This window comes from Neodiprion pinetum, chromosome 3, assembly GCF_021155775.2.
Source record: "Neodiprion pinetum isolate iyNeoPine1 chromosome 3, iyNeoPine1.2, whole genome shotgun sequence".
Taxonomy (NCBI): domain Eukaryota; kingdom Metazoa; phylum Arthropoda; class Insecta; order Hymenoptera; family Diprionidae; genus Neodiprion; species Neodiprion pinetum.
The window spans coordinates 1,882,599-1,896,861 of record NC_060234.1 but is presented as its reverse complement, the minus strand read 5'-3'; the positions used below and the strand labels follow the sequence as shown (position 1 = coordinate 1,896,861).

The window sequence follows — 14,263 nt, the reverse complement described above, 5'->3', positions numbered from 1 at the left end:
AGTGAGGCGCCGCCTTTCAGATGATCGGACGAATAAGCGTCAAGCCTTCAACTGCAGGCAATTATCTTTAGCCGAGAATGCTGCCGAGCCTCGTGTCAACGATGAATTGATAACAGTACAACAGTACAACGTGTGTAACCGTTGCCTTGCTCGTGTTACCATTGAACACTCGTCGCTGGCAGTAGTTTTCATTTCTGGTTGAACAGGTGCGTGCAGCGGAAATAAATAAGACTTAAAAAAATTTAACTATGATCCTTATTCGCTCGTTTATCAGTAGTAAACCTTAGTTACTTAACGTCACGTTCAGGCCTCGATTTATCTGGTTAAAAAAAAACTGTAAAGATATATCAACAGCTGTTGTAATCAACGTTAGAATTCTGTTGAATTTTTACTACCTGCAATATTGATTAATTCAATCACTGGGGTTTGAAGATTGCCGGTATACAAAATGCGGGAATCAAAATTCACTTTGAATAAAAACCAATACTGAGCTTTCGAGTGGTGTGTTTTTTTCCTAATATCTCATTTTCGATTTCATTTAGCATCTGTTTTAATTTGCAGCGAAAATGGATCTTCTTTACGGTCTTCGAGGAGCAATGGCAGAAAGCTCCGAGGATGCGACCATCGAAGACGAATTGCCGGACTTTGATCCAAGTTCGATACCAGATGTCAATCCGTCGCAGTTACCCTCGCCGGAGGAGCTATTGAAAATGCTCGATGGAATGACTGGTCTCAGTGATGAGGATAAAGAAAGTTTACGCGAAGAATTGACGAGGAATATCCAAGGCGGGAACAGTTTCGGACAGAATCTTCCTCCTCCTGCAGCTCCGTTCACGTCCCAGGCGCTCATGCTTCTCGCATTGCTCGCGGTGATCGCTCTGATATTTGGTAATCGCAATTTGCTGACTAAAGTGGTCGATTGTTGAATTTACACGCGCAAAATGCTGATTGGAATACCTACCTGGTCGCTTGAGCGATTCATTGAACCTTTGTTGACTCAGTATTTTTCCAGCTTGTCGAAGTTGCGATAGTTTATAGTCGTGTAGCTTCTGCGAAGATTGGCGCTTGTGGTTATACGGGAGGAATTATTCTACTCGAATCTGTGCAAGATTTACAACGAATTTAACTCGTTTTATCTAATCTGATACCTTCGGAATTTTTTTTATTCAATTCTTGAGATAAAAATAATGTATCTGTGTTTCTAATCGCCGCAGTTCAACGTCAGGTGTACAGTCGCGTTTATCGGTGATTCGGAACTCGCCATATGCTTGAGAAATATTAGTTTAATATTTGAAAGATAGCGTTCTAAGCGAGTCTTGAAGTGAAATAGTAGTATTGTATTGAAGAAATGGCGGAGGAGATATTCAATAAGATTAAAGAAAGCGTCGACGACCTCAGTCCGGCCGTGCGGGATAAAATAAAGTCGATGTTAACAAAGTATCGCGAACTTGACGAGGATGGGAAAGCCGAGTTTATGGAAAACGCTAAAGAAGCGTTTAAGAATTCGGTGTCTAAATACACGTCTGGCAATTGGGCTTTTAAATTTTGGATGTTGATTCGATCCTATGCCACGATACTTGCTGCTATTATTTTTATTGCCACAATTTTCGGTACGGTGTAACAAGAGTGTCTGAAATCTACTACAAAATTAATTTTTAGTCACTTTGATTTTAATGAAATTGTACGATTTTTTTTCTTTTCAGCGTTCTTTGGATACAAGCTATACAAAAGTCTGACCGAGCGGGAGAAGAAACGAGAAGAGAAGAGGAAATTGAAGCAACAAAAGAAAAGGAAGTAGGAGTTTCATTAAAGTTGAATATCCTCCATTACGACCACTGCAATAAATTCATAAGCTAAGAGTGAAGTTGCACAAAAATCAAGTCGTAGTGACAGGAGGCATTATATATTAAGTTGACAGTCGGTTACGAACTGAGTGATATTCAAAGACCTTTAACGTTTTATAATAAATCGCCATATTTTATTGTATAATTTTTTATACCTATTAACGATGAAAAAGATTCAATGCCGTTTCCTTTCCTTGCCCACATTCCCAATTATAGCTCTATATTTCAATATAAATCTAATGATTTCACCTCAAATTTAGAATTCAAGAAATTTATTGAAAGCTGTGAGAATAGAAAAGTAAAATTTTAAGCATCTTATAGGATAACGTACGAAAATAAATAATTTCTGAGTGACTGAATACACAATTTAAGTGCCTATAGTGCCGAGAATAACTGCCAGATGGAGTGAGTACAATGCCCGGGACGAACGATATTTGAAAATTCAAAATTTGCCGCCGATGCGACCAGTTGAATTCGTGGGAACGTATTTCACGCGTACTCTAATTTATTTTCGTACAAATTCAAAATATATTTACTGTGTAATTACAAGATTAATATGAACGACATAGGCAATTAATTATAATTTCGATACAAAATTTTCATTTACTTGGTATTAATACGAATTAATGATTATTTTTAAGTGAGCCTGATGTATTATGAGTTAAAAATTAGTTGTCTCTGTGGTATTTCATCGAATTGTTTTGAATTTGAATTATGTTTCGCGCTTATTAATGCGATGTTCGTTTGTTTTAAACAATTACCACGTGACCGGTCCGCCATATTGATAAAATTCTTCAGGCTCGTCGGTCACGTTAACGATATGTGTCGAGATAATTAGTCGTAATAGTTCTTGTTACGCGAGAAGTTGTCTTTCGATTTTATGCAGAAAAGCTAGGCCCGTATCAAGCTTGCACGCAGATCATAAAATTATAGTAGAAAGAAAAGAAAACGTAGTCAACCGCGGTCGAAAATTTTTTCTGTACGCCGCCGTGATTTGAGTACGTGACGAGGCATTGGTGAAGCCCGATTCCGATCCTAAATACGGAACATAACTCGCAGTATAACTATATCGATTACGTTTCCGATTTATTCCCAACCCGGTTCAGCTAGATGTGAATTTAGTTGTTGAATTTGTGCGGGGGACGCCGGTCGAAACAAGCGACGCTCCGTCACGTGACGTCATTTTCATAACGCGTTCGAGTCTGCCGGTCGCGTCGCGAGTTTCACCCGTCAAAATCGCGACTTTAACCCGTTTTCGGTCCATTTTGTTCGAAAAAAGTGTGTGAAAAGTGAAAAGTGACTCTGCTCTACGTTTGGCTCGTAAAATCGAATCGATCGCGTGCTTATTTATGTAAAAAAATGCGATTGACTGCGTCGAGCTTTCTTCCTACGTCGCAGTCGGCCAAGTTTTTCGGAATCGGCAATCGAAGCCTGTTTACAGAGATGAAAGCTGCTTCTGGATCTTTCGGTGAGTCGAAAATACATTCGAGTTACCTAAAACAGTCGTTCAAGTAATTGTGAACAATAAGCATCGTCACGATTGATAGCATTTGTTCGTTCAATCCGGTCACGCAAATGACGCTGGTCCAAACAAACGACGATCTATCGTGTGTCGCCATTTTGATAACGCGTTCGTGCCTGCCGGTCGCGTCGCGAGTTTTCGCCGGTTAAAATCGCGAGTTTAACCCGTTTTCGGTCGATTTCGTTCGGAAAAAGTATGTGAAAAGTGACAAGTGACTCTGCTCTACGTTTGGCTGGTGAAATCGAATCGATCGCGTGCTTATTTATGTAGAAAAATGCGATTGACTGTGTCGAGCTTTCTTCCTACGTCGCAGTCGGCCAAGTTTTTCGGAATCGGCAGTCGAAGCCTGTTTACAGAGATGAAAGCTGCTTCTGGATCTTTCGGTGAGTCGAAAATACATTCGAGTTACCTAAAACAGTCGTTCAAGTAATTGTGAACAATAAGCATCGTCACGATCGATAGCATTTGTTCGTTCAATCCGGTCACGCTAAGGACGCTGGTCCAAACAAACAACGCTCCATCGCGTGTCGCCATTTTGATAACGCCGTTCGAGCCTGCCGGTCGCGTCGCGAGTTTTCGCCGGTCAAAATCGCGAATTTAACCCGTTTTCGGTTCATTTCGTTCGGAAAAAGTATGTGAAAAGTGAAAAGTGACTCTGCTCTACGTTTGGCTGGTGAAATCAAATCGATCGCGTGCTTATTTATGTAAAAAAATGTGTTTGACTGCGTCGAGCCTTCTTCCTACGTCGCAGCCGGCCAAGTTTATCGGAATTATCAATCGAAGCCTGTTTACGGGGATGAAAGTTGCTTCTGGATCTTTCGGTGAGTCCGAAATACAGTCGAGTTACCTAAAGCAGTGATTGTAATTTTTAACAGTAACCATCGTCGAGATCGATAGCATTTGTTCGTTCTATCCGGTCACGCTAAGGACGCCGGTCCAAACAAACGACGCTCCATAGCGTGTCGCCATTTTGATAACGCCGTTCGAGCCTGCCGGTCGCGTCGCGAGTTTTCGCCGGTCAATATCGTGTATTTTAACTCGTTTTCGGTCGATTTCGTTCGGAAAAAGTGTGTGAAAAGTGAAAAGTAACCCTGTGCTACGTTTGGATGGTGAAATCGAATCGATCGCGTGTTTATTTAGGTAGAAAAATTCGATCGATTGTGTCGATTTGTTCGTAGAGTGAAAATTCGGTCATCCAGTGGACGTTGTTGAAAACAATCGACGATCGAACCGCCGCGTCGTTATTTTGCTAACCCGTTGCTCGTCGATAAAAGTGCGTGAAAAAAGTGGTGAAATCGAATGGTTATGAAAGTGAATTTGACAATACTCACGGATGTAAAGAATACCTACCGTTTAATCACAATTTGAAACAAAAGACTTCGTTTCTCGCTAATGAAAATCGTGCGTTTAAGACTAAGTAACTAGATTTCGGTCAGTTTCGTGAATTTCGACGCCGACTAATTGACGGTGTAAGTATACCGTTTAAATTGGCTTCTGGACAACTTACGCCACGCGTCAACTTCCTTCATTCGGAGATATGGCTGTGCTGTCTTCATAGAGCAGTGCTGTACACCCTGCATGTAACGTGGATATATCGCAGAGCTGATTACACCGCATACGGTGAGTAGCTGCAAACTGTAATTACAATATACCTGTTTATATATGCTTCGTTTCATTCTTTCTCAACATTTCCTATTCACCGTTCTTTCCGTCGCGTGGCGAATACAGCGGTACCGTTTTAATTATTGTTACAGATTTATAACGTACGTACAATTTTGTTCTGCGTAATTGCGTATATATTTATATTTATAAGGATTTTTAGGGTATTTCTTAGCTCGGGATTTTTACAATAAATCCTCCTACACGGATTCTTTATCAAGCTATTATACATAGCATTATGATGCTACATATGACCGTCGAATTTTCATGACATATATACATGTAAATCAGGAGTGCGATAAAAATGAGTTAGGTACAGACTGAAATCAAAAGTGGTCAAAAATAAAAAGAATCAAGCATTTTATCCGGTTAATTATTATTAGATACCTCGTTTTTAATGTAAGATCGCGATATTATTATATAATTAAAGACCAGGGAGCAGGAGAAGCCTTAACAATAAATAATTTATCAATAAATGAACAAACTTTGCATACATCAATACTTTTTTTTTTTTTTCTTTACGTAATCTGAAGTCACGGGTAATAATAAAATAACGGTGAAATGAAGATGTAGAATTGTTCAAATATTTTATTATTCCATTTTTTTCGTTTTTTTTTTTTTTAATATATATTTTCGAGTATACATATAATATTCTATTGTATGTAAATACGTTGTAGAACAAGGACCTACTATATATTCATATCTGTATGAATATGTTTGTTTTGTTTGTTTTTTTTTTCAAATTTTTTTATTTTCTAATATTACGTATCGTTGGGCGTATTTCGTGTATTACATACGTGTACAATATGTATAAATAATCATTATATAAGGCACCGGATTATCATAATAAATGGCTATAATATTCTCTCTTTATCTAGTAAGAAAGAAAAAGAAGAGAAGAAATTTTTAGGAGTCAATGATTATTATTACTGTTGGTAATTATTCGGTTTTAATCTATCAAATTTCTAAACTCAGAAGTAAACATATAAATATTTGAAATCGCGCGAGCTTTGATAAAATCGACATCACGCAATATACATATCGACAATTATATACTCACAATACTTATGCATACAGGTAAAATACGCATGCAAATATTCCTCTCCCGGGTTTGTAATTTATGTTTAAATTATCGGCACTACAGCGGGGGACTTATTTTTTTGTTTTTTTTGTTTTTTTTGTCTTACTACTATTTTGATTTTCTCATTATTAACGTTGACACGATATTGTAGGAAGCAAGTGTAATTGGCGACATGTTACAACACGCATCGTGTCCCTTTATTTATATTATCCAATTTTAATAATATAGAGACTATTTTTGGTTGTTTTATTTTTTTTTCTTACATCTTTATAATTTCAAAATTGTTTCATGAAAAATGAAAAACCGGTCAGTCAAGCAACCATGTATAAGTATGTACTATACATACATACATGCCTATTTATAGTTCGATAAATATGTAAAAAGTAGTAACAAGTTGGCGTATGACGTGTTTGTGTGCGATTTGTTAATAACGGTGTAGAATCATATCTATTTTGCGTATATACCTATACAAGATATATATATATATGTATGTATGTGCACGTGGAAGCCAAGAATATATAATAATAATAATAATAATAATGATAATAAATTATAAAAGCATATATATGTATATTATATACTCTAGTAGAGTTATGTGAACATAAATATCGGGTATTCTTTTTTTATTTAAAGCAACACCGGATGCTTCGCCTTAATAAATTTCCACTTGCACGATATAACCACGATTTTCGTTTTTCGCATTTTAAACTACAACTCGAATGCCAATAATGTAATAATGCAATAAGGTAAATTCAAATATTTTGTAATCAAATTATTTTTTTTTTCTTTCTTCGTTTTTCGATATAGATCAATACCGTATAATAATTTTCAACAATTATAGGCGCTACTTGAATATCTTTAACTTTTCATATATCATATTTAGAACTTGATTTATCATGTAACATATAAATCGTAATTCCTTGCCGATATTTTTATACATGCATCAGGGCATGCAATATAAGCTCGCTTTATCACATATTTATTATACCGTCACAGAAGACCAGCTGCCGTCCAATTATTATTCTTCCCTTCGAGCATTGTAATACTAACGAAAAAAAAAAAAAAAACACACACAAGAATGATTCTTTCTTGCTGCCTCGTGGTTCAATTTGTTATTTCTTTCGTAGAAAAAAAGAAAAAAAAAAAAAAGAAAAACACAAACAATACTGTAAGTAGATCGCGAACGCGTTACAAAATCAATCTTGACTTTCGTCGTTTACATTTTCATTTCGATCATCGAAACTATAATTATATCTGGATATAATATTTTTCGAGGTATTATATCCTCGGCTTTCTTATGGTTCATTTATTTTTTCATTCTTTACTTTTTTTTTCTCTTTTCACATCATTATTGTTGTTATTATCAATATTATTATTACTGTTGTTGTTTACGTCAATCTCTCAGAGATCGATTCTCAAACGTATTACATATAACAATGACAATATCTTAACATGTATAAACGAAATGATAAGTTATTACATATTGTAGACTATAATTAGGCGCGTTTAAAACGCTGCGTTGCAACTATTTTTTTTTTTTTCTACCTGAAATCGCCGTTGTGTTCTTCTTTATCTGTTCGTCTCGTCATCTGAATTCTCGTTTATAATCGTGGTCGATTTGGATGTTCGGAAGATTCAGGTATACGCAGCAGATCTCTATCGTTATTAAGGGGTGAAACAACTATGGATGTTATTCTCAACGCGACGATGGTTTCAGAAGTATTTTGTAACGATCGCTGTTCGCGTCTGAAATAAGAAAGAAGTATGATTTATTTGCCTATTAAAATTTTGCCGGTTTCTGTGTTAGTTGAATATTTTTTTGCGAAGGATTTATTTACGGAATTGCGCTTGCTTGATTGTAACCGACAATGATACTAGTTTTATCTATTTTCATCAAGATTTGTGATTCAATTATAAAGTGATTCCGACAGGTTTCACTCGATTCCTTTTTTGATTTTGACGTTAAATCCGTCTATTCGCATTTCGTACCTTTTACGGTCTCTACGACGTACATACTCTCGTCCTTCATGTTCGCGACGAGATCGTCGGTCACGAGAACGTGGATTCCCTGGGGTCCGAGTATGACCACCGAGTGCAGTCTGTCTTGGGGGGGTCCGTGGGCTCCGAGGGCGGTGTGAACTTTGACGGCTAGGGCGCTGCTGGTCAGGGTGTCGAGGTAAACGGCCCTCCAGAGGGCGCCACTACCTTCCGCCGAAAGGTAGAGGGTCAATCTCGGCGAGGGTGGCTTCGAGTGCAGGGCGTTGAACAGCCGGATACCGTCGGCCAGGCCGCATATCTGGATCAAATCGTCGCGCGATAATCTCAGTATGTCCGATGCTGAGAAACTAGCGAACGTTGATTCGAACGAGTGGAAACGACCGGCTCTCAACCAGCTGCTCGTCTGTGACGCGTTTGCCTCCGGCGATAAGGACGTCGGCAACGTCGTTGTCTGGGGAAATGAAAAAGGAATTTTCTATTTTACTATTTTTTTACACCTTATTGTTATCATTCGATGTCGTCGGGCAAGAGTTTCGAGGCATTCGTTGGTTTCCTTTTCAGGGTGGCGACAATTTTGATGAAGTAAAATGCCCTGACTTTTCTCGTTGATAAATTCAAAATTCTCTGATATTTTTCTTTTTTTTTTTTACGTATAACTTTGGGTAACGTTGGGTGGTTTTTGGATGACCAAAAGGTCAGGAAATTGCGAACCTTCGATGCGTGTAAATTTGGATTTTGAAACTTGTGCAGCGTTGCTTCGTTTCACACATATGATTGGAAGTTGAATAAATAAGTATTTTCGAAAGTTAGCTCAGCTGAATTTACGAAGCTGAAGTTTGAAAACAATTTTTTAATAGCATTTTTTTAACCGATGTAAAAGAATTTAAGAGGAGAATTACAAAAAGGCTGTGAGTGTAATTTATTTTCGAAAAAAAGTTGAAATTCTTGTTTTCAATTCACCTTGTTCGAAAAAATGGGACTTGTAGCTTTTTTTAATTCTCCTCTTCGATTCTGCTTCTTCTTCTTCTTCTTCTTCTTCTTCAGAAAAAAAAAAAAAAAAATGTCACTTCGGTTTACAAAAATTACACTCGAAGCCTTTTTTCATTCTCCTTTTCAATTCTACTTATTCGGTTTAACAAGATCGAAATAGAACGAGAAAATTTATTTTGCTATTGAAGGTTCAGTTTTCTGTTTTTTCTTTTTTTGCTTGCTAAAATAAATTGAAAAATGTGTCACGCAGGGCGCAGGATTTTATAGAATACATTTGATATAACTAACGTTCATTTCGACGCAAGATTGTTCGGGTAAAATGGTGGCCGGTGACGGTACGGACGATGCTGGGCTTGTAGATTCTTTTGCCGTTTCCGGGTTTCCGGATACCAGTGGTAATACTCCTGACGAATTTACCGACATCGGTATCGGACCTGCGACCGGTGACGAACTGCCTCCCATTGCTGCTCGACTCTGCGGCGTTCTGAAAATTATTATTCGTGATTGAAGGAAGCCAAAATTAAAGACACGGTTGACGAAAATTAAGGGGAATTACGATACGTAACGTATATCAATCAATCGATCTCTCTTTTTCTTTCCTTACAAACGTTGTAGCGATTATTCTATAAAATTTCATTTTTTTCACAGCTTTATTTAAGACCGCGTGGGATATACAGTCGGGTCGCAAAAAATTTTCCAAATAATAAATATTGAATCTTTTTTAAAGAGGACCTTTGATATTCGAAACAAAAATGTCTTGAACGCTGGATTTTCAATTCCAAACATCTTAATACATTAACCATGTTAGAGAAATCGGATGATTTGACTATTTGTGTTCGTCCAAATAAATTGTATAGTTAGATCGAATGATCTAATTAAAAATAGCACACGCAATAATTATTGTATAATAATTTACAGACGATGAACTTACGATTCAGCAAGAAATATGTAACCTGTAAATATCGTTATTTGAAATCTACATAAATCCGGACGCTTGTTTTTGGAAAACTATAAGTAGTTGGCATAGTTTTTTTCAGCGAAGAAAAATTGTACAATATTCTGATTTCTCTATAATGTTGTTAACGTGATCGTTTGTTTGTAATGTTGTGATTCAGTGTTTTAAAGTATATTTGAATACTTCGCGGGGATGATTTTCATTATATAATATTACGTATGATTTACAGATAAGTGAGACAAGAGCGGGGTTCAAGTTTAGGTTCGAAAAGTTCCAAATCAAACTTTTACGAAACAGCAAAGTTTCGAATGGTCGGAAAACCGACGGCTCAAAGTTCCGAAAATCAAAACATACTCTAAAAAAAAAATTAGGAAAACCGAAAATCAAAATGACCGGGATTACGAAAATAAAAATATCGGAAATCCTAAACAAAGAAGGATCAAATTGGTGAAAAATTTCACCAAGCCAGAAATTCACAGAACCGAAAATCTTGGATCATTCGGAATTTCGATGTTTCAGAATTTTAAGTTTTCTCATTTCGGAACTTTGACTCGTCATTTTGCCCATTCGAAACTTTGACGTTTGGTCAAAGTTTGAATTCTTCACTTCAAGTTTCGCCGCCAAAAAATTCGTGATTAGAAGCTTTTGGAATTTCAACCCCGCCCCGTGAGACAGCTTTCAAATGTTTGTTCAATCGCTTCTTTCGCTTCGAACACTTGTTTCCGAATATTCGTCGATTCTTACATCGCGACAGCTCTCATCTTGAACGTGCACTTCGGCGGTCCGTTGGCCCCGATTCTTTTCGTCGAATTCCTGATCCTCCTCAGCGTCAGACCGACGAGACCGCCACGCCAGGTTCTACCTAATTCCCCGCGGACTTCCGGCAAAGCGTGAACGAATCTAGCCACGACTTCTATCCCCGAAGCACCGCCACTTATCGTAACCTTGTGCTCGATTAGACAAATTTTTGAATTTCCCGCCGCCCCTGAAGATGGACCCCCGTTATGACGCCTCCATCCGCTTCTCAAATCCGATGTCAAAAACGTTTTGAACATTTTCGTTTTATATTATCGGACTTTAGTTGATGTATAATTTATATTTCTCGATGACGACGACGACGATGATGATGATGATGATGATGATGATTTGTTTGTTTGTTTGTTCGTTTTACGTTTGGCTTGTATCTATGCGACAGTCTTGTATAAAATGTTTACAAAATGTAATTTCTTCTTTCTTCTTTTTCTTCTTCTTCTTCTTCTTCTTCGTCTTCTTCTTACTATTATTATTCAATTGCACTGCAGTTAGTTCCGCTTTATCTTTTTCTCTCTCTGTTACTCTCTGCGTCTATGTCTGTAACCGTTTCTTCTTTATCTCTTTTCTTCCTCTATCGGTCAATTGGCACCAATTAACACTCCGTGCATTATACCCGTCCACGTACAACTTTGATTGATGAATCTTTTTTCATCCGATCTCACACCGGGGTGACTGAGCTATTCTTAACTTCTCTAATTTCCTTCCACCCTCATCGGCAGTCTCACGCTATTCGAATTATCTCTTTGTTAATCAAAGATAGTCACTTTTATTTCTTTCGATATCGTTTCTAATTCAACGGTGGATAAATTGGTGTGCATAAGAATAATAGTAATTGTTGTAACACGCACGTACGTTTTTATACAATACAATGTTAATTTAAGAAACGATAAAAAAAAAGGAAAAAAAAAAAAACTGCGATTTATACGATATTACACCGTATGATCGTAACCTCGAATGATATGTAAATTCCTTGTGTTGGAAAGAAACTGAACGCGATGTATTTATCAGGAACGGAACCGATCTTCGTTCGGTTTATTACTTCGCCCGGTTTTCAGCGGCTGAGGTTGGTTATAGGCAGATTTTCAATCCGCGATATTTCTCTCATCAACCAGTAGTTTGTACACTTGTACAAATTATGTATTATATACGTTTATACATGAATTATATATCTGTATGTATGTATATAATATATATATATATATATACATATATATATATGTATATAGATAGATATTTATTTGATAAAGATGCAGAGAGATAGGAGGATCCGCTTTTAACCGGATATGCAATTGTTGTGTGGACAATATTTATATCGTATACTTGAATTCTGCTGATGTAACAGCGCAGATTTTACTATTGCGTAGTATTTCTTTCTCTCTTTCTTTCCTTTTCTTTTTCTTCTCGAATTTTTTATCTGCACCGTTCTTCTTTTATTTCGACCTGGAATTCGACGTCAGAAGCGGGTTTTTTTAATCAACGACGATTCAATCCCTGATAAGAACAATTCAAATTGTTGGACGTTCATTGCTTTCATGGATGATGGGCACGCGGTGAGATCGGGACGAAATTTCTCCACGTTGTTGACCATCGTTGTTGTTTTCGTTGTTGCTGCTTCTGTAATTATCATCGTTATCGTCATATGCATTTTCAACAAACCGTACATCGACATTTTCGTCATATTTATCCTCGTACAGTATTACAACGTAACATGTGACAGTTTTTTTTTTTTTATTTGTTTATTTTTTTTTTTTCTTCAAATTTTTCAACGCACAGAAACGATTTTTCTTATTTATTTCCTCGCGTGCGATACACACACATATATACATGTATATATAATTTCACACCTTTTTCATTTACTTTTACGTACAATATAGCAACGGATTAGCTCCGCTGCAATCAAACCGCCTTTGCCTTTTTGCTTTTTGGCGGCTTTGCTGCTCGTCATCTGAGGGGTCGGTCGAGATGCGACAAATGAATTGTGGCCGGCAGTTCGGCGATTATAATCGATCCGGAGTTACGGTTGTTTGGGTTGATCGGAGGGCGACGGGGCGAATCGTTAATTTTTACAAATTTCTCAAAATTGTACGAATCGTTGTTGTTAATCGCGGACGAAGGTAGTTTGCAAATACGACGGCTGACGCAGGCGATCCTTGCAGTCGCAAATTGGCAAGACTCGGGCATTCCAACGGCGGTTCGGATTGTCCTTTTACCAGCGTATTTATTTATTATTAATACTGTTGTTGTTGTTGTTATTATTATTAATCCTGTGTAATTATTTTTTTGTTTAAGTTTCTTTACAAGTGTTATCGAAACAGAGGGTGTTCTTTTTTTTTTTTTTGCTTGTTTGTTTGTTTGTTATTTTATTTTCTTTCTTGCGCCCGGTGTCTCGGTTCGATGTTTAAACGGTAAAATCTACTGAACTGGTACACGGATATAAACCGAACGTGAAAATCGACGCATACGGACGCTAGTTTGAGGACGATGATGTGCAGGACACGCCACCGCTGCTGCTTGCGGTTTAATCGATATTTCGTGTAATTTATTTGTTTTTATTTATTCAATTATCTCGTGGATTTTATTAAAGTTCTCTTACTCTCACTGCGGTATAAAATACCCGTGTTTTTACACGACGCGCGTGATAAGTATTAATATATTAACAGGGTTTGTCGGTTGAAATTATATATATATGCGATACGTATCATGTATACGAAGCTGTTAAACACTAGGTATAAAATTAGGCGCACGTTCGTTTATGTTATTTACAATTGTATCATATATGAAACAAAATGTCACAGCTATATCGCACTGCCACTTGTTAGACAACAATCGTTCACTGTTACCGTTGCTGTTGTTTTTTTTTATTTTAAATTATTTATTTAATTTTCGTGAGATATTGTGCTTTATTTATTTTTTTTTTTTTGGAATTTTTTTTCCTCTTGTTTTACACAACAGAGAAAAACCACGAAGAGAAAATAATATACAACGATACGGACGATGTATACAAGAAAAAAAAAAACAAAAAAAAAAAAAAAAAATAAGAACAACAAGTAAAAATGGGGTTAATTAATTAATACAATTAATTAATTAACTAAACGAGATCTTTTCTAACGATGGATCATGGCGAAGGAAGTTTATCCGTCGACGATATCACGGGGAGTATTATTTGATATTTGTTAACTCGAATCTTATTATTTTTTACTTTGTTCGTTTACGTCTTTATTGTTCAAAAATATTATTACACACTCAGAAGCGTATTCACTGACGTTATTATTATCGATACTTTCTTCGTAACGGAATATCGTTTATTATTACTGTCCTTTTCCAATTGAATAAAAAAAAACAAAATTATTTTCTTATTTCTACCACGTTTATTTCAAGAACAAATGAAACAATGCAATTTA

The 14,263-nt window shown here is 36.7% G+C and overlaps 2 protein-coding genes across 5 annotated transcripts in view; one reads left to right on the top strand and one right to left on the bottom strand.

Moving 5' to 3' along the window:
• Nucleotides 1-65: 65 nt before the first annotated feature.
• On the top strand, nt 66-2,035 carry LOC124214905 (uncharacterized). The gene is made up of 3 exons (XM_046617655.2): nt 66-206; nt 562-888; nt 1,704-2,035. The coding sequence occupies exons 2-3, from the start codon at nt 567-569 to the stop codon at nt 1,796-1,798; spliced, it is 417 nt and encodes a 138-aa protein (XP_046473611.1). The 5' UTR covers nt 66-206; nt 562-566; the 3' UTR covers nt 1,799-2,035.
• Nucleotides 2,036-5,712: 3,677 nt separating this feature from the next.
• gem (transcription factor CP2 like gemini) overlaps nt 5,713-14,263 on the bottom strand; it is a 30,367-nt gene continuing 21,816 nt past the window's right edge. For 3 of the 4 annotated variants that reach the window (XM_046617650.2, XM_046617649.2, XM_046617651.2), the window contains 3 exons: nt 9,383-9,578; nt 8,096-8,555; nt 7,405-7,852 (listed from right to left, as the gene is read on the bottom strand). In XM_046617650.2, coding sequence (XP_046473606.1) covers nt 7,803-7,852; nt 8,096-8,555; nt 9,383-9,578 — 706 coding nt within the window. In that variant the 3' untranslated portion in view covers nt 7,405-7,802. Of the gene's footprint in view, nt 7,152-7,404; nt 7,853-8,095; nt 8,556-9,382; nt 9,579-14,263 lie in introns of those variants that run through there. The other variant, XR_006882225.2, reaches the window with a different exon arrangement.

Coding starts and splice junctions, on each gene's coding strand:
- LOC124214905 (XM_046617655.2), top strand. CDS start 567: ATGGATCTTCTTTACGGTCTTCGAGGAGCAATGGCAGAAAGCTCCGAG. Junction 889..1,703: donor GGTGATCGCTCTGATATTTG/GTAATCGCAATT, acceptor TTTTCTTTTCAG/CGTTCTTTGGATACAAGCTA.